At 43.0% G+C, this 20,598-nt stretch overlaps 1 protein-coding gene across 1 annotated transcript in view; it reads right to left on the reverse strand.

Moving 5' to 3' along the window:
* The window catches only part of LOC147673707 (maestro heat-like repeat-containing protein family member 1), a 95,840-nt gene extending 81,219 nt beyond the window's left edge, over positions 1-14,621 (reverse strand). The window contains exons 1-3 of the mRNA XM_086946407.1: positions 14,610-14,621; positions 12,857-12,917; positions 5,120-5,247 (exon numbers count right to left, since the gene is read on the reverse strand). Of these exons, the coding sequence (XP_086802533.1) occupies positions 5,120-5,247; positions 12,857-12,917; positions 14,610-14,621 (201 nt within the window). The remainder of the gene's footprint in view (positions 1-5,119; positions 5,248-12,856; positions 12,918-14,609) is intronic.
* Positions 14,622-20,598: the final 5,977 nt, after the last annotated feature.

Below are 20,598 nucleotides of genomic sequence, written 5' to 3' on the forward strand. Positions count from 1 at the left end.
TAAAAAAATATTCTGTGACACATTAATCAGCCCCAAATTAATTCAGGTCACTTGAGGCAGGGAAGGTGTGCTTTGCTTTGCCGAAAATAATGTACACTGGACAACCAGAGGGTGTGGTGATGAAACAGAGGGTGGCATGGGTGGGCCAGAGGGTGGCATGAGTAGTCAGAGAGTGGCAGTGGTGACAGAGAGTGGCAGTGATGAAGAAGAGTGTCCCAAACAGGCTGGACACGTAGAAACAACAAGTTCGCAAAACTTGCGACCCGACAGGTAAGTTCGCAAATTGCGAAATTGTAAAAACCCTCGCGAACTGGCAGAAACACGGGCGAACACAAAAAAAAAAATCCGCAAATTCGCGGGAATTCGCGGATTTTGCGGATTGCGAATCCGCAAATCCGCAAAATTCGCGAACGCGAGATCCGCAAAATTTGCTCATGCTTACAATGGCTCCCTCATGGATTTGTTCCCTATATTGAGGGGGTCTAGGCAAGGCTGCCCTTTATCTCCTCTCCTCTACATTCCCTTAATGGACACTTTGGTTTGCCACCTTCTGGAGCGCCACATACATGAGGCTCCCGCGCTTCATTTTTTAAAATATTTTCGGTTGGAGTCATGCTGGGTGTGAAAGTCGAGCCCCCCAAAAAAATGCTCTTTAGGCCCTGTGGGACCCTCTGATCAGGCCTATGCGGTCAGGGGGCTTTTACCCTGCCACCTTTTCTTCTTTTTTAATCATTTTTCTTTCTCCTCATACCAAGTGACAAGATGGCTGTCAACACTTCCTGGTTACAAGTGTTGGCAGCCAATCAGAGGCAAGCTCCACTGTGGCACTTACTGGATGTATCGAGTGGGCTAGTTGGACCCCACACTGAAAAAAAAATAGGTTTCAGGGACGTTATAGTTAGTTGGAGATTTCACTCATACAAAACTATAGAAATAGTCAGTAGACCTAACTTTAACTTGTGCCCATGCAATGCACTGCTGATGACGTCACATATTACATCACTCATGACATGCTCAGTGACATCACTGATGACATCTCAAATTTTCCATTGGGCATACAAGTCACACAGTCCTTAAAATAACAAACGGAGATGTCGGTTCACCATCTGCCTACTGGCTCAACTACTCTCTCCCGATTGGATAGAAAATAGTCAATTGTGACAATAATTGCTTACATTCTCATGGTTCTGCCTATGTCGAACATTTACTTTTGCCACACTGATGAAGGCTGATTGCTGAAACGCGTATGTGGCCAATAAAGTTATGTTGAAAGCCCCGGGAGTGTTCCAGTTGCTTTTTTGGTTGTTGAATGAAATGGGTCACACCCCCGCTAATTGGAGGCACCAGTTGTGAGTTCGGAGGAACTGGTGCGAAACGTGTATGGATATATATATATATATATATATATATATATACAAATTAAAGTTATTATAATTTAAATACATTTAACGACAAACAATTAGTAATTTTTAATTCAGAATTAATAAAAATATACATTTTACTTTCTGGTTGATTTTTTAAATAAATATTTAAATAAATAATTTGTATTAGCTTATTATATTTACAGGAAATATTTTAACATACTTTCAAGATAGTATTGCTGTATAATTTATTTTCAATTTCTTTTAGGTTTAAAAAAAATATAAAATACATTAAAATATTTTCATTAACTTATTTTAAAGATTAAAAATCCCCAATACTACACCATAGGGAGAACTCTGCCCTGGTGAAATAAGTGTGAAACGTTACCAGTGGCAACTAGTCACTTATATATTTGCCTCCACCCTCTAGTTTCAAGGATCGAGGATATGCACATTTCCACTGTGTTGTAACTTTACATGTGAAAACGGTGAATAGCCAAAAGCAGTAAAGTTACTACAAAGTCTAAGAGTAAATGTGCACGTTTGCAGGTATTTCTACTTTTGAGAATAGGGATAATAGTCTGTAATTATTGACCTTTTCCTTGTGCCACATTTTTCTCAATTATCCTTATCCAGAGTAGAAACTAGCCATGTATTCTTACGTCTCACAAACGGCTCATTTAGATGACACTCAACATAATATTGTAAGGACAAAAGTAGCTGACATGAGAGCTTTCCATTCACAGATTTGCTGTAATCGGGATCAGGGTATTTCACAATAAGTCCCTCAACGCAAGATTCTGGTTACATTTCTGGATAACCAGAGTGGGTAAATGATCTTCATTTCGATGAGGTTATGTACATTTGTTTTACAGGGATATCTTGAATACCTGGCATGATCCAGTCTTTCTGGTTCTAGGTTGTAGACCCCAAGATCTGAAGTATTTTTACAGCAAACTAGCAGTGTAACTGTTCTTTCTTCACTCCAAGAAAGAATTTGCCATGACATGTTTCGGTGAAAGGTTAGTGTCTGCCATTTTCTCCCACAGTCTCAGACCGAACAGATTTGAAATGTTCAAACAAAGGTTACAATACTGTTTTCTCTAATGACTCATCCATGAAGTACGATATCAATGTGCATACTTAATGGATGCTTTAGATGAAAATCTGTCATTCCAGGCACTTGCAACACAACACAGCGATGTAATGCATTACAATACATCTCTGCATCATACTACAACATAGCACCACAAAACACACATAGCTGCACTACAGCACAGCATGACACTGACAAACTACACAAGACTATAGTAAACTGCACAAAATTATGATGTAACACTGCAACACCACACAACTTACTTATTCTGTACACTATAGCAAAGCATTGGACTACAAGCCAAGACAACCTAACCTTATACAACTCTACTTCACACCACATAGTCCTTTGCAGTACCCTAGGGCCCAAAAACATCACACTACAACCCTACACTGTCAGGAAACGGGCTTTTTGCATGTTCCCGCCCCATTTCTTGCCCCTATTTGAGTACTAGTTGCTGTTTTTTCGACTCAGTGCACTTAGGCCTGTCAACCTGACCCCAGTGCCAGTGTACTGACCCATTATAAAAGATTTCTTGAATTGGATGACCCCAATTTGCAAGCACTAACTTACTGAGTCCCTAGTATATGGTGTAGAGTGTGACAAAAGACAAGAAGGCTACCAGCCCCCCACTGCAGACTAGAAGGGTAGTGTTCACAATGCTAGTTTGACTATGGCATTGCCATTAATGGCAAAGCCACCCGTTCCCTTAATGATATATGTAATTCACCCCTAAGGAAGCCATATAGACCCCTATGGCAGGGAGCTGTATATTGTTAAGCAAGACATATAAGTTTATATAACCTTAGCAGCAAAACCCTAAAAGTTGTTGTTTAGATGAGGAAATTTAGTCCGGCTAACTTCTGAATGGGACTACCTTACATCAAATTCAACTTGATGCCCAAATCGAAATTAATGTCACTGTTAAAGTTGGGCAGCTTTTAAAAAGTTGACACTCTGTGCCCCCGCTAGTCCAGTGGCTTTGTGCAGGCCCGGGCCAACAGACAGCTTTCTGCCCACCTGGGCAGACATATGAACAACTCCAAGGCTTAAGCACAAAGGCAGTTGCCGCAGAGTGAGGTGTCACCTTCTCTCCCAGAAAGGCCAACTGAGGTGTTAGCCCAAAAGGCAGGCTCAAAGGAAATGCCCACCTTAAAGGGTGACAACACACCCGAGCAGGATGACTTTTGTTCCTGCAGACAAGTTGGAGGCAGGGACGGAGAGGAAAACACTGTCCTCAAACCTGTTTTCCTGTGGGCTTGATAGTAGCAAGAATATTGTACACTGGGATAGCGAAATGCCACACATAACTTGAACTTTGTCGCAAAAAAGGAGTGGGCCTACTAGCCCATTGAATAGTGACCACGTTGTCCCCGTAGGCACTTTCCCAGGATAAAATAGGCACCCCTGGCATGCTAAACCTCAGTACACATTGGATTTGGAAAATAACCCAACAAAGACTGTCCTCCTGCCCTTGGAATAGCACAAAGAGAGGATTCACTGTTGGAAGGACTGCACCTGCTGCACTTTGGACTAGTAAAATGTGGACTGTGCCTGCGGCTCCCGGCTTGGGAAAACATTGATCCCAGAGCCAGATTGAAGCAGTGACTCCAAGGGTTAGTTGGTTGGCCCCCTGGAACAGCACCATGGATACCAAAGTTGAGAAAGCCAAAACCGGCAAAGCAGTATCCTCTTCAGAGGAATCACCACTGACTGCTGTTGGGTGCTCCTAGAGACATCTCCGATGTAGCCAAAAGTTGCACTCGAGTCTGCTGGACCCAGGACTGCTATCAAAGGATTTCTTGCCTTAGAGGGACACTAGCCTCTACCAAAGATATTCGCAGTGATTGCTGTGCTGGGAGAACAGTAGCCCAGCCGCTGCTGGCCTTCGACTGTCACAAAGAGGATGCCATGGGACCTCATATGCAGTAGCCAAAGTTTCCCCACCTCACCCATGCACCAAGGAATCACCCACAGCTCACCCTTGTCGACTGCACAGCTCCAGGATGATATTTGAACATCTTTTCTGCCTGCATCCCCAGCATAGGAACCACTTCATTGTTCTCTATGGTGGTTGTTTTCTAAAGGCTGGAACTGAACTGAAAAAGGGTCTGGTGGCCAGGTCACTGCCCAAAGTGACCTTAAGTCAGGCTGAAGTTGACAAACTAACTGTTTTAAACATTAAAATAATTTACAAACTTTTGTTGACCAGTGCTGTTTTGTGGTTGTATTGAAAGTTTTTTTTATTGTTTTCAAAATACATATCTCTGGAACCTCCAATGAAATTTGATGAACATGGATTCTAAAAATGTATAAAAATATGTTCTATTTTCATAAAGTATTGTTGTATCTCTTGTGTGACTTTCTTATTCCATTGTTTGGTGCTCTTACATGATTTGCCCTAAGTTCCTTTGTCAAGCTTTGCTGCTCGAAGCCCCAGATACCCAGGGTTGAACAAAGGTGATACAAACAAGCTTCACGGGACCCAAGACAGTTTTTGTGACTGTATTCCATGATGAGGCTTCTACTGCCATATCATATAATACTCTGAAATTCTCACATACATAATATATCATACCATGAGACAACCACATGTTTAAATGAAGCACATTGCCACTTATTCCCTAGAATGCCCGGTAAAGCAATGGAGAATCACAGTTACCTTTTTTCGATGTTCCAGGATTTTACAACATAACAAGATGTTCTCATTTGAATTTGCAGAAGCAGATGTATGCAAAAAAGCCATAAAGATGTTTATGTCCATGCGCCGGACAGCTTCCATCAGTCGAACTGTAATGACAACCCAGAGAAACAGACACATGTACAAATAATGCCCAAACAGAGGTTACTTGACATTTTTTAGAAGTTTAGAAAGAAGTGTCACAAGATATTTTTATCTTGCAGCAAAATTTGCATGAAATACTAAATTATGTTTCATGTTATTTTTTTACAGATTGATTATTTCTGGAATTCAGCAGTAGGTCTTGCCACATTGAGATTGACCTTTGTATTCATTTTAGACTTTTACTCCACCTGCTGGGATCGTAATTGGTTTTTGTACCTCATTCCACATGCTTACCGGCACTTTGTTTTAGCTTGCTAATCAGGGTGGCAGCTGTTGTGATCTTCCCTACCCGCCCGTTCTGCCGTGGCTTGTGCCGTTTGTTGCGGAGGGCTAAGGGACCGGACATACCTGACTAGTACTTCTTGGTTGGAAACAACTGATGTGTGCGCGAGACGCCAGACTCACTGCTATTTAAGCAGCTTCACAGAGCGGATGCACAGAGGGCGTGCCGCTGGCACGCCAAAGGCAAGCCTCTCTGCGTCCATCCGTGCCTCGATCGGGCACAGGGCCACCCCCTGTGTCCATTCCCTACTGATCTTGGGCCCAAGTTTAAAATATACAAGAGATACTCTCGTAAGTCTTAACCCCCAGATGAAGGATTCCTGTCTGCAACTCGATCCTCTGAAAGAGCCTAAGGTGTGCCCTCTGTGTGACATGAAGTTCCTCTTCACCAAAACAAAATGCAGCTTTAACTCGCATCAAGTCCTTTACCCGCAAACAGTTTTGCAAAAGTCCCTCCAGGGCCTACTCCTGAATACACGCTCTTTAATTAAACACAACATTGAATTCGCCGAGCTGCTGGAACCTCACAATATAGATATGGCATTTGTCACGGAGACGTGGGCAGATGGATACTTATTAATCAGGAATGACAGACAGGATAAGCGGGGAGGATAAATAGTGATTATTATCAAGGACACCTTGTTGATGAAAAGCTCTACTTGAGGAAGCGGTCCTGATTGTGAACTGCTTTCATTTAGAATCACCATCAGTGAAAACTGTATATTTAACGGCATACTGCTGTATAGACCACCAGGGGCTAGTTTGTAGAGACAAAAGGTCATATCATCGAGTCTAGTGTTGACTTTCAGGAATTTTCTATCTTAGGTGACTTCAACTACCATTTAGAAAATATAAATGACCAATATACAATCTCGCTTCTAGAGCTGATGGCCACTGTCTTGATGGAACAACTGATCAAGCATCCTGCCCACGAGGATGGACACACCCTAGATGGAATATTCCTATATAATCCTCAATTGAAAGTGCAGGAGAGGTTGCCAATCCCATGTTCTGATCATAAGGCCATTCGGTTGGTACTTACCTCGTCCCATCATCTCACTCGTCCTCATTCTGCTCTTAGGACTTTTAAAGGGAGAAATTGGAAGGAAATCAGCCCACAGCAGCTGCAATTAACATCAGCTGCCTCTAAACCGACACTGATGCCCGAAGTAAATACATCCACCAATATTTTACTAATTGGATAGCAACCGCAGTAAATATTCTAGCTCCAGAAAAAACATTTACTAGCAAATGGTTGAAGAAATCAGAACCTTGGTCTGGGACTCACTGCGCATCCAGAAGCAACTATGCAGACAAGCTGAAAGGCGCTGGAGAAAAACTTATACAGAAGCCAAAAAAAACGTTTATACACAGTCACTGACCGAATATAAAAAGATGATTCTGGAGAAAAAAAGCAGCTATTACTCTGATAAATTGAGCAGGCGGGCAACTCAAGTAAATTACTTTTCTCAACTTTAAAGGAATTAGTGACACTTCCCACCCCACTAGCACTGAATAGCAATGTTACTTTCTGCAATTAACTCGCAGATTCCTTTAGGGACACAGTGCTTTCTATCTATGATTTCTTCAGTGGAAAAGGCAATGAGCCTCAAGTGAATCAACCCTCTTCACCTACGCGACAACCTGGCCATGGCTTGAATGCTTTTATCCCCCAAATGTAGAACAGGTTTCGCAGATAGTCAGATTGGTGAAAGCAGGGGCTCCTAAAATATTCCAACAGGCAGCTGATGAGATCAGCGAGCAACTCTGTCTGATTTTCAACGAGATCCTTATGTCCAGCATTTTCCCAGAGGCTTGGAGGAAGGTCTCCATCCTCCCCCTGCTGAAAAAACCTAGACACCAGCAATCACAATAATTATCGGCCCATAGCAAGGATTCCGTTCCCAGCTAAAGTTTTGGAAAAAATAATAAATCTCCAACTTACGACCTTTGTTTCCTCAGAAAATCTGCTGGACTCTTCACAATACGGCTTCCGGCAAAGGCATGGTACAGAGACGGCCTTGGTCATGGCAGCAGAGGAGCTTCGCTCTATGCTGGTTTCCGGTGCAAAGGCCGCCTTGATCCTTTTGGATCTTTCAGCGGCCTTTGACACCGTGAACCATGGCATCCTCATTCTAAGGCTTCAGAAGTTGGGAGTGTCAAGCTTAGCACTAAGCTTAATGAAATCCTACATTAACAATATGCGACAGTAGGTTCAGATTGATGATTCTTGTTCAAAACATTTTTTCACTTCCTTGTGGGGTACCGCAGGGCTCATCTTTAAGCCCTAAGCTGTTCAATCAGTATGTCACCCCCCTAGCTGACGTCATCAGGCAGTTTGGCTTCTCGCTAGTGTCCTACGCTGATGATACCCAGATTGTAGTATCCATCTGAGTCAATCTGGAAGAAACGGCGGCCAGCTTTAATCAGTGCATGACCTGCATGGATCACTGGATGCGGGCAAAGTGCCTGAAGCTTAATGGAAGTAAAACAGAGGTGCTTCTGCTGGGCTCAGACTCCACCATTTGGTCTCAGAAATGGTGGCCCCCAGCTATGGGAATACTTCCCACCCCAGTGCGTAAAGCTACAAATCTAGGCTTCATCTTCGATGACAGTCTCACCTTCCAACATCAAACCAAGGTCGCCTCTCAGGTACATTTAACTCTAAAACTAATTCAGAAGGTGAAACCTTGTATTCCCCCACCTGCAGTAAAAACATTGGTAACAACGTTGTCATTGGCCAGACTGGACTATGGAAACACCCTTTATCTGGGCCTTCAGAAACAGCACTTGCTTAAACTGCAGCGTCAAGTCAAAATTGTCAGAACAGAAGGTAAGTAGTGTTAGGGGTAACAGATGCTGAAAACAAGAGCAGTGAGATAAAGCAGCATTAGACAATGTGCAGGTAGGTGTGGCTCCCCGAGGGCCCTGTATATCCAGGTTGACACATGACAAGTATTTCATTAAGAAGAAAGCAACGATTAGGTCAGGTGGGGGGACATTAGGTCCTGTCTAAGAAGTGAACACCAGGTCACTTGACAAAATATATCCGCTTAACCTGACCCACCACCAGTAGGTACCAAAAAAATGGGGCGAGGCCTAAAAGGTGAAAACATATATGTGGAAAGGGGACCAAATGAGATAGCAAAATAATGGTGGAATTATTTGCTCACTTCTAATAAATGTTGATGACCAACTCCAAGGATCTACTTAAAAGCTTCCCTTCATACATTTCATATATCAACCTTTTCTAAACTCAAAACCTAAATTGAGATACAAAGCTAAATGTTTGGTATTTTGCATCATTGCTCTATAGGTTGTCTCATATTTCAAATTTATTCAAATGTATCAGTGACAGCTTAGTTTATCTGCATGTTAAACTATATTTCGAGCATTTGCATAGTGCACATTTTGCCTTTGGCTTTGTCCTATGGTGCTGTCCGCAATCTGGTGGCTTTCCACGTGATGCAAGTGTTAACAAAGCAGAGCAGCCTCTGCTTTGCTTTATGGAGTAAAGATGTGTTATTGGTATTGTGGGCTGGTCATACTTTGGGTGAACTGGATAGTTAAGGGTTAAGGCTGTATGTGTTCACCAACAGCGCATACATTCTCTAAATAGTTAAGTATAGGTGTGCATGTGCTTCTGTGTATGTGCTCTGTGTGTAGTGTTTGTAATGTTGGTGCTTTTGATTGTATAGTGTATCTGAATCTGTGTTCAATGTATGCTAATGTTTTCTGTTGGAGGAGCTACTGTGATAGCCATCGTACAGTGTGTGGCATGCTGAATATGTGGGTGGTGTTCTATTTAATATGTTGTGGAACTCTGTGAGTTTCGTAATCAGTAGGGCTACTGTAACTCACATGCTGGCCAGCTAAATTACATATCTTGTCTGTGTTGAGTTTGTGAAACATGTTCCGTCTTATGTGTTCTGTTGGAGTTGTGTGGCGTTTCCTAAGTGCAATTGAGACCCCCATGATAACTGATCATAGATTCATCTTGGATGTGTTGAATTTATGTGATAGAGTGCTTGGTTTTAGTTCGGAGCATTCTGTGGGAGAAAGACAGACTGTCTTGCTCAGGTTTGGTTATTTCCTGTATCCTACTTCTATGTAAATCTAACTGCTTGAACTACACCTTGCACGTGAGGAAGCCTACGGAGGGAAATGTAAAGAGAATTAGCAATCCCAACAAAGCTTCCATAACTATGCAGACGTAATAAAAGTGCCTCTCATGATAAATTCTAGAGCTGTTTTATAATGAGACTCCTCAAATGTTATGCTGTGTTAAAGCCCCCGGCATACAAGACAGCATATCCAGGAGCTCTCTAACCTATCCAAAAGGACACCAATGGCATTTGATAATCACAAAGAGCCTTTGGTCAGAAATTAGGGTTACTTTTAGTGCACAAGTATCTCTCGATTGAATGTCAATTTCGATTACAGAGTCCCATATGTCTGCACAAACTGAAGAAAGCGGCTCCTCAGATGGTCCTACGTTCATGCCCCAAGTTGCTGCTGATTAAAATTATAACATTAAATACAATATAATAACATAGTATAAACTAACATAACATAACATAACCTATTAATCTACTAGAGTTTAAAAGTCATGTTTGCTTGAAAACTAATCAGTTTAAAGATGGATACAAAAATGTCCTGAAACTCGGTAGCTGCACGTTTCACTGCCAGTCCTGTAATGCTCCTGGTGAAAAAGGCCCTCCAACTTGGGTCTCCCTATTCCCCCAGTTGTATAGATGTTGCCTGCCTTTCTCTGTTTGCAAAATGTGAATATTTGAGTCAGGATGGGTGATGGGGGACCATGCATGGTCAATTCAACTCATCTATGTTTGACTTCAGATACAGCTGAACAATTGTTCATGTTATGTGACTATACATGTGAATTCATGATAAGGTTTTTTTTTACCCAGGAATGGTGCAGCTGTTTGTGACTTTTGTATCAAATATAAGAGATTAATATATATAGATTTAGAAGGCACTGCTATGGCAGGCACTTCTAATTTGCACATGTAGCAAATCACTGCATTTTGTTAGTTAGGCTTACAAGTTGTGTTCCTGCTCCTATGCTCCCCATTGGAATGTATTTTCTCCAGGTCACTGTTTTGGACAATAACTTCTGAAGCTATTTGCCACAGCTATGAAAGTTCTAAAATGTCAGCATTTTTGGTGGCCCAGCCTACAACTGTTCATTTTGCTTTATATTTCTGGGGTTAGGTACCTCCTATCCACAGCCTAGGAGTTCTGTAAAAATGTGTCCGTACTGAACAAAGATTCTATTTGTGAGCGAGCCCAGGCTTCTCCTTTTGCCATCAGCATACACTGTCCCTCGGTCACTGTGTGCCAGGTACTTCCAAAGACACCTGCCGTCTAACGTAGCTCTGCGGCCACCAGCAGCATTTGGCTGCACATTTTCGCAGCCCACACTACACTTGATCATCTTTATTGTCCTCATAAGGATTTGGGGGGCCCTGGGTAAGACATAATTTGAGGGCATCTGTACAGTACAAATTTGAAATGTATTACCCATTTCCTACTATTTCAATCCTGCTTGATGCCAAACAATACTAAATCACATGTCACACTATAACAGGAGCACACAATAACAGATTCAATATGTCCTGACAGGGATCCCAAAAGTCCTTAAAATGACTCAAAAGTGTCAGTAGTGGCATGAGGTAGAGAGTTTTAACAGAGAAACAGAATAGTCAAAGATCAAATAGTGAGAAAGTTCACTTTCCCATGGGGCCTCTTGGAAGGTGGGGGCCCTGGGCAATTGCCTAATTTGCCTACGCCTTAAAACGTCTTTGACCATCTTGCCTGGTGATCCAGTGGCCTCCAAGCCTACCACGCCCATGCAATAAGGCTCCAATAATTTGTCAGTGCTGTGTTTGGTTGTTGAATGGCCATTCTGCCGAGGTGGTGCCAGGATTTGAAACACAGCCAGTACCTCCCACCACAATGACTGTGGCCCAACACGCTCAGAAATGAAATACTAAATGATCAATGCCGGCGCCATACATTGTAACATTGAGTGACTGCTGCTGCCTCCATATCCGCATGTACTTGAATATTGAGGGGTTGATTCACCTGCATTTCACGTACTATATTATTACATATTAGCTTCAAGGACAGTGTGTTCATTGCTGAAAATGTACTTTTTACAGAAATGCATCCCTTCATTTCATTAAAACTATAAACAATCAAAGAACTCACACAAAGGGGAAAACTCAGGGGCAAATTTACAAGAAAGTGACCCGGGGCATATTATCAAGGACCGGTGTTAAAATTATCGCCGTTTTATCGGCAGAAAATGGGCTTGATAATACGCCCTTGTTGATTCCCATAAAAGCCCAGGTTCTGGTATTAACATGGGCTTCTATGGGAATTAACAAAGGCATATTATAAAAAGCCCATTATCGCCGTTTTATCGGCAGTTTCCTGCCGATAAAATGGCGATAATTTTAACACCGGTCCTTGATAATATGCCCCTCAGTGCCTAATGCAAGCCACATTGAGTCACTTTCAAAGCACAGGGATGCAACATATTTACAACAATATGTCGCATCTCAGTGCTTCCCTCTGCGCTGGCGTACAAACTGCACCCGTGAGCCGTGCGTCATGGGGAAGATTGTTTTTGTTCAGGAAGGGTTCCCTTCCTGCACAAAAACAATCTGAAATGCCGTTTTTCAACTTCTATGTGCGCTGCATTAGCACCCGTAGAAGTTGAAAAACTGCATTGTTTCAATGATTGTTGATGTGCCGGAAGGTAACCCTTCCTGAACATAAACAATCATTAGAGGTGATTTTCTCTTTCTATGTGTGCTGCAAAATGCAGCACACATAGAAAGAGGAAAATAAAACGAGGAGAAATTAATACATTTCTCCTTGTTGCGCCTCCCTACGCCTCCGCTGGGGAGGAATAGAATTCACACTCAATTCCAGATTTATGATTCCTTGTGAATCTGAAAATGTGTCTGGTTCCATGGGTGCTGCGTGTGAACACCCATAGCAACACCCATGGAAAGTCCCTTTCATGCAAAGTGCTGCGTGTAAAGGGGTCATATTTACAAGGACAAGCAATGTCACACAGGGCGGCTTTTCCTGTCCTTGTAAATATGGAGCGTTACCATGCGCCACAGGTACAACACAAAGAATGATGAACCGGTGTGTCAAGGGGCTTGTAAATCTGCCCCTCAGAGTACATTTATGTTCAGTGGCATGAGGTAATGAGGGGTTTTGCTTTCGACCACTTACCTCCCTCAGGGACTGGTCTGCAGCAGCAGATTACTGCCCTCAGGCGGGCTCGCATGCGGAACTACAAGAGAAACAGAAAGAATCATTTGGTCTTTCTCTCTAAAACCAGATTTCACCATTTCATCATATTGATTTACAATGTTACACCCTGTGCCGCTCAGCCATTTTCTCGTTGAAATGTAGTAGCTAACTACTAAAGGGAATCCGCTATATTCAAATGCCATGGTCGGGGAACAGTCGGAACACTGTGGTCTAAACCATGAGTGTTCCAAGTCCGCTAGATCTACAGCTCATGCCTTAACCACACATATGCCCTAAGCACGCATATGTGTGGTTAAGGCAATATGCATACTAACTGCTGCCTGCTACGGACAGAAGCAAGAAGACCTTGCAGGAAGCGGTGAGTTTATTTGTGCTGGGTGTAGTTTTGGGCTGGGGGGTGTTTTGTTGTAGTTTAGTAGGCTGGTGGGGTTGGGGTAGTTTTATAGGCTGGGAGTGAGTCAGATTTTGTTTTGGCGGCTGGAGGAGGTGGGTCGGGTTGGTTTGTTGGCTGGTGGGTGGGTCAGGAGTAGTTTTGTGGGCTGGGGTTGATTCGGTGTTGTTTCATGTTCTATGAGCCTCTTCGGTGTGCTGCCCTATATCTCACTCCTGCCTTGAAGGGGAAATAAATTGTTTCACCAAGTGTAACTCTTTCACTTCACATAGAAGGCCTGTAGTGGAGCGAGCTCTAAACATGATGTTTGTACAACTATGGGAAAGAGATCACACCCCTACTTTTTTTTTGAAGAAACTAAATTGATTGTCAACAAAATTGAGAACATCTCAAATGACAACTCTTTTCATGAAAGTGAAAACTTTAAAGTAGGCACTATAATTTGCTCACTACTTATCCTGCCGAACTTTTAAACTAACATTGTAAGTTGGGAAGAAACCACGGGGCAGATCTAAAAGAAACTAACGCAGCGCGATAAAGCAAGTCATTTTGCTGTGCTGCACTGCGTTAGTTTCAAAGCACAGGGATGCAACATATTTACAACAGTAGGTTGCATCTCTCTGCTTCCCCTTGCGCTGGCACACAAACAGCTGCCATGCGCCGGCGCAGGCATCCTTGCACAGTGGTGCAAGGATGCCTGCGTCATGGGGAGATTGTTCTTGTGCAGGAAGGGGCACCTTCTGACATTCTGACACATTTCCAGATTTACAATTTCTTGTAAATCTGGAAATGCATCAGTGGACACGGGTGTTGCGTGGGAACACCCATATCAACACCCATGTCCCGCCCCTAACACGCAAAGTGTTGCATGAACTGGGGCGATACTTAAGAGCACAGGTTAAGTCACGCAGAATGACTTTACCTGTGCTTGTAAATATCACTCAGCAGGCTACGCCACAAGTGCCTCATGCAACTAGATGCACCGCGGCACATGGGGATTGTAAATCTGCTCCCATATATTTAGGTCCGATCATTTCTCAGTCATCAAACAAAAACATAGTTCAAAGGTCACTACAAAAACTCTTCTCGCTCCCTGTGTTTTTAGTAGGTGACGCTATATTGTTTCCTCTCCTGTTTTAAAAGATTGCATGTCTTATGTTTTACCTTTGTTCACCTGCAGCTTTTTTTAGAATCGGGACTTAACATGTGAATTTTCACTCAAATAGCAGTACTCATCTCTATTTCAGAAACTCAAACCCTGATAATGACAACTAAGCATAATACCTCATTTACACTTACAGGCATGAAATCAAAACTCACATTGCTGGACATCCTGAATTGAGTAAAATTCAAATTTCAACTGTGGTTGATGGTGCTCACTCAACCAGACTGTAGACAATTAACTAGGAATCAAGAAAGAAAAGTAATGAGTTGAGTCAAGAACTTCAGTTGTCACAATAATGTCAGAGCAAAGGATTCCATGAGCTGTGAAAGTCGGAGGTCAGTGGCATAGCCTCCCATAGTAGGAAACAGTATACAATATATGCTTTATAAACACTGGAGATTCAAGACGGGTCTGTGAACTACGACCTTATTTTTTAACATGAATAATTTTTGATGTCAAAAAGGGATAATAAGAGAAAGAACATTATCTCTATATCCAGGGTTCAGTTCAGGGGATGCGAGAGGAGAAAAGAAAACTTGACTCTCACCTATGCTGTCGTTATACTAAATCCCCAAATACCAAAATATTTCAATATCATTTCACCAAAGAGAATGAGAAAACACCTTCACCGCAATGTGCTGTACAAAAGAATTCCTCACTTCTCATCCCTAAAACCCAGACCTTAAGTTACTGTTTTCATAAAAGGATTGGCCTATATCAGAAACTGTGGGGATTCACATTTTCATCAAGTCACACTTCCTTTCTATAAGTGACTACTAAAAAATTGTCTAGACTTCGGATGAAACATGTTGGCCCTATGGAACCTTGTAAATGATTTTTAACTATCGAAAGTGCTTTTGTTACATGGAATCAGCTTCATTTTGCTATATGAGAATAATGCCCTAAAAGATCACCTGCTTGTGACACAACTATTCTCTGTCTACTACAGCGTCATTGTTTAAACATATTTTTGGTTGCTTTTCAAGTTGCAAGTTAATTGTATAAGTATGAAGGAAATAGATGGTAAGAACAGCTCAAGCTGGCACCTAGGCTGTTCAAAAAGCCTTTAAAATTACCTAATCAACTAATTTATAAGTTACTGGAGTAAGTATGTAGATGAATCAAAATAAGGAATGGGCAGATCTCTTGGAGGGATTGTAGTTGGCATAAGAGACTGGTAGGGGAGCATTACACTCCTCCTGTTCGCAGAATGGATGTGTGGGTGAGAGTAAGCATGGGCAAATTTTGCGAATCTGGCGTTCGCGAATTTGCGGATTTGCGAACTCGCAATCCGCAAAATCCGCGAATTTTCGCGGATTTTTTTTTTTGTGTTCGCAAGGATTTCTGCCAGTTCGCGAGGGTTTTGTACCAGTTCGCAATTGCGAACTTACATGTCGGCTCGCAACGGTCTCGATTATGTTGTTTCTACGTCTGGTTCATCATCACAGGTTCCCAGCACCCTCTGTTTCACCACTGCCACCCTCTGTTTCACCCATGCCACCCTCTGGTACATCATTGCCACCCTCTGGTTCATCATCACTGTAGATTATGGGGGGAAAAAGCAAGCACACCTGTCCTGCTTCAACTGACATGAATTAATTTGGGGTTGATTTATTAATGTGTCACTGTTTTAAAATTCCAGTCTGCACCTGCTTCCTTATCTGTAATTTGCTTTCTGTTGCAGTGCAATTTTTTTTTCCAGGACCTTTGTGGCCTACTTGTAGCTATTCTATGATCCGGCTGTGAGGGTCAGAGCAGGGTCATACAATTGTTGCAACTAGCAACTGAACTTTGGAGGGGCCCCAGTCAGGAAGCACAACAGGGAATGGTTACTAATGATGAACTGAACTTTTGCACCTGCTGCTGAGTGCTTTCAGTTTAGCAAAACTCGTTTTTCTGCAGAACAGCAAATGTAATGCCAACAAACTTACTTGTGAAAGTTTATTTCTAATCCAAAAGTGATCCAAAGAAAGTCAAAAGGCCTCAAATCCAAAAAAGGGCAGGCAAATGTCAACCTGAGGAGTTATTCTGATAAAAATCATCATTTTCAGAAGGTCTATGCTGCTTGCTAGTGGATTTCTTGTGCACAATTGCAAATTTTGTAATTTCGCGAGTGCGAGATTGTTGCTGCCCGCCGCACCTACATGTTCGCAATTGCGAACTTACACCGCACGCCGCAAAATTGTATCACCAAGAAAAAAAAATCCGCTGCGTGCGAATTTGCGGATTTTCGGTAAATTCGCGAGCGTTCGCGGATTGCGAATTTACCGAAAATCCGCAAAATCCGCGAGTGGAACGGATTTTCCGCCCATGCTTAGGTGACAGTGATATTTTATGAATGCAGGCCACCCAGTGCCCCTGTATGGGTTATTTGTGTGTGTGTATATCTTTGAACTGGATGTGAGTACAGACGTATTGTGAGAGTTCAATGAGTTGGAGTTGGAGGGTGGAGTTGGAGGGTGGAGTTGGAGTTGGAGGGTGGAGTTGGAGATGGAGGGTGGAGTTGGAGGGTGGATTTGGAGGGTGGAGTTGGAGTTGGAGTTGGAGGGTGGAGTTTGAGAGTGGAGTTGGAGTTGGAGGGTCCTATTGGCTATGGCAATGCTTGTTGGTAGCAAGCAAGGACAGTGCTGTTGTGGTGCTGAGTGATAATGTGGTTGGGCTGAGTGAAGTGGTGGTGTATTAGAGTGATGTGGTGTTGTCCCAGAGTGAATTGGTGGTGCTGAGTGATGATGTGGTTGGGCTGAGTGAAGTGGTGGTGTATTAGAGTGATGTGGTGGTGTACCAGAGTGAATTGGTGGTGTCCCAGAGTGATGTGGTGGTGTCCCTGAGTGATGTGGTGGTGTCCCCGAGTGATGTGGTGTTGTCCCAGAGTGATGTGGTAGTGTCCTTGAGTGATGTGGTGGTGTTCCTGAGTGATGTGGTGGTGTTCCTGAGTGATGTGGTGGTATTCCCAGAGTGATGTGGTGGTATTCCCAGAGTGATGTGGTGGTGTCCTCGAGTGATGTGGTGGTGTCCCTGAAGGATGTCGTGGTGTTCCTGAGTGATATGGTGGTGTCCCTGAGTGATGTGGTGGTGTCCCTGAGTGATGTGTTGGTGTTCCTGAGTGATGTGGTGGTGCCCCTGAGTGATGTGGTGGTGCCCCTGAGTGATGTGGTGGTGTCCCTGAGGGATGTGGTGGTGTTCCTGAGTGATGGAGGGTGGAGTTGGAGGGTGGATTTGGAGGGTGGAGTTGGAGGGTGGAGGGTGGGTTGGAGGGTGGAGGTTGGAGTTGGAGGGTGGAGTTGGAGTTGGAGGGTGGAGTTGGAGGGTGAAGTTGGAGGGTGGAGTTGGAGGGTGGAGTTGGAGGGTGCAGTTGGAGTCGGAGGGTGGAGTTGGAGTTGGCGGGTGGAGTTGGAGGGTGGAGTTGGAGTTGGAGTTGGAGGGTGGAGGGTGGAGTTGGAAGGTGGAGTTGGAGTGTGGAGTTGCAGTGTGGAGGGTGGGTTGGAGGGTGGAGGTTGCACTTTTATGCGTTTTAAGCCTATAAAATAGGAAGAGCTAATTGAGAGGCTGAAAGAGATATTATCATGATCTCTTCGGGATATCTGAAAGATGAAGATCATTCACACAGTTTGTGAAATTATTTGAATTAAACTTACAGAATTAATGTATCAGGCCAGGTACCTAATGGGTGGGAAAATACTGCTGCCTTTGGAGCATAATTAAAGTTGACGTCAAATACCGACCTGTATCATTTTTATCGTTTGCCACCAAACTGATGCAAAGCCTGGCTAATAATCAGTTATCAAGTTATTTGGAAAATAATTGCTCAGCCTGCAACAATCAGGTTTTAGACCAATGCACTCCTCTGATTAAGTCTTGACGTCCCTGTTGGATGCCCTCCATCTGTTGCATTCCTGATTCTTTTAGGCCTTTTGGCTTCTTTTGAGTCTGTTTCCTATCCGGTGCTTAACGCGGATAAAATCAAACTTAGTAGTGGGCAACAAACTAAACAGCTGGGCTAACAACTGTTGGCTGGATAATCAATCATATAAGTCAAATATCACACGAGTTCCTCCAAAAGTTTCTTTAACCAATAAATGATGAAGTTGGCACAATCTGGAGTGTTATCAAAGGGTAAAAAGCTTTAGAGCAAGGGGATCTGGAAAGCCCATCTTGCTGCAACGGATGTATGACGCTTCAACGCATGCTTTTACAATGCATGCCATTACGACGCAGGTTTTACAACGCAAGTCGTTACAACGACTTGCGTTGCGGGGCCCTGGATAGTGAATAGTTTAATTTACTATTCCAACTCCAGTCCCCATGGATAGTAGGGAAGGTGTTGGATAGTAATTAAACTATTCCCTATCCTAGAGTGCCCCCCAGCGCAATGCGTTGTAATAACTTGCGTTGTAAAAGTTGCATCGTAATGGTAGTGCGTTGTAAAAGTTGCGTTGTAAAGGATGTTCCCCTGCTGCAACATTAGGATTCAAGGTCTTGCGTGAGTGGGAAAAGATATTCAGACTTACATTCAGAAGCTACTCCCACACATTGTGAACAACATCGTTAACATGCACTGTACATACATATGTTCGAATGTTCCTCACCCATTACTGTACCCATATGTGATGAGTTCCAACATCTACAGGAGTCCTGCACGTGTCTTGCATAATTATGTAATGATTATTTTGCCTCCCAATACTGTATCCCTCTTACCCAAAATTGTGAAGCGCTCTGATACCCGTAAGGGTCACTTTGGCGCTATACAAAACTTTATAAATAAATGTTTGTGCCTTGCGCACCAGACTCAAACATTTTACCGCTGACCTGACTCTGTGAAATATCTAGTCTGTTATGTGACTTGTTCACCAGCCATTTGTATTTTGCTATGTATGACTATAAGGGAGAGCCATTAGCATGAATACCGAATTCCAAATCCTGTTATTGCTATGACAGAAAAACTGGGGAAAAAAGTTGTTTCATACTGTTGCAAACTGATAAATCAGTTCCAGGTTATCCTGCCATGGCTCTCAGAGAGCCTGTCAGCATTGGATGAAGAGCAGAGAGCACAACTTGGAGCAAGGAAGGAAATGAAAGCTCTAGACAGAAATGTGGTAGGGTAGCCAGAGGTCAGGAATAATGTTTTTATATTTTGGCAGGAGAAAGATTTAAAGAGAGGTATGGTGGGAGGCAAAATACCAGGCTTATCAGTGAGTAAGGCAATGGCTTTTGCCTCAGGGTTCTGAGATGCACCACAGACATGGCCAGACTGGGCGTAGCGGGCACTAGGTTTTTCCCCGGTGGGCCACCAGTGTGAGTGATGGTTTTTGGCCTGTGGGGTGTTGTTTTTGTTACAGGGCCGTTTTTGCAGCACAGCTATAATATTGGACCCTGTAACAAAATCGTCCGAAACCTGCACTGGCAAACAGGTCGGTCGCACCCCTAACCCCCCAGGTGGTCCGCCAAGCACTTTGTCTTGTTTTGGTTCTCAGACAACTCAAGCTTCCATCTCATCATCTATTTGATGCTACCTAGGACCGCTGCGTGCAAAACATGGCAGTTGTGTTAAATGATCGCTAGTCCGAAATGTTTAGTTGATGCATGAGAAATTGCAAGAGATCTAATTCAATCATCAGCTTCAAAATGTATTAGTGGGTTAAACAGATAATTTCACTATAAATAATATTCCGCTAATAGGAACAAAACAACATGTAAAGGGTGATGGCCCTTTGTGGTTCAACTTAAATTTGAAGAACTGTAAAGTGTCCTTTATGGCTAAATTATTTTGGGGAAAATATCCAATTGATGATGGCATTTTGATGCAATAACTTTTTTTTGCAAGGTGCACATGAAATTCCTATGGTCTTGTTTAGCCTAAGAGTGTTATGTTAAAATGTCTGATTTAAGCGCCATTAGCGACAATCATTTGAAAAGGTCTGGATAGAGATAATTGAAAACCCTGCGTCACTGCCCCATTCTGAGGTCATCCATGTGGGCTCATTTAAAACAATTCCTTGCACCTGAGAGACCTTCCAGGCATGTACTGATAACTCTGCTTTGGCTTCATTCATAAACAATTAATTTACACTGACCAAGCGTTAGAAACTGAGTGAGAGGGGTGGAAGCACCACTCAAGTAATAAACATAATCCTTGTCTGGTTAACC

Source organism: Lissotriton vulgaris, chromosome 12 (assembly GCF_964263255.1).
Source record: "Lissotriton vulgaris chromosome 12, aLisVul1.2, whole genome shotgun sequence".
Classification (NCBI taxonomy): Eukaryota; Metazoa; Chordata; class Amphibia; order Caudata; family Salamandridae; genus Lissotriton; species Lissotriton vulgaris.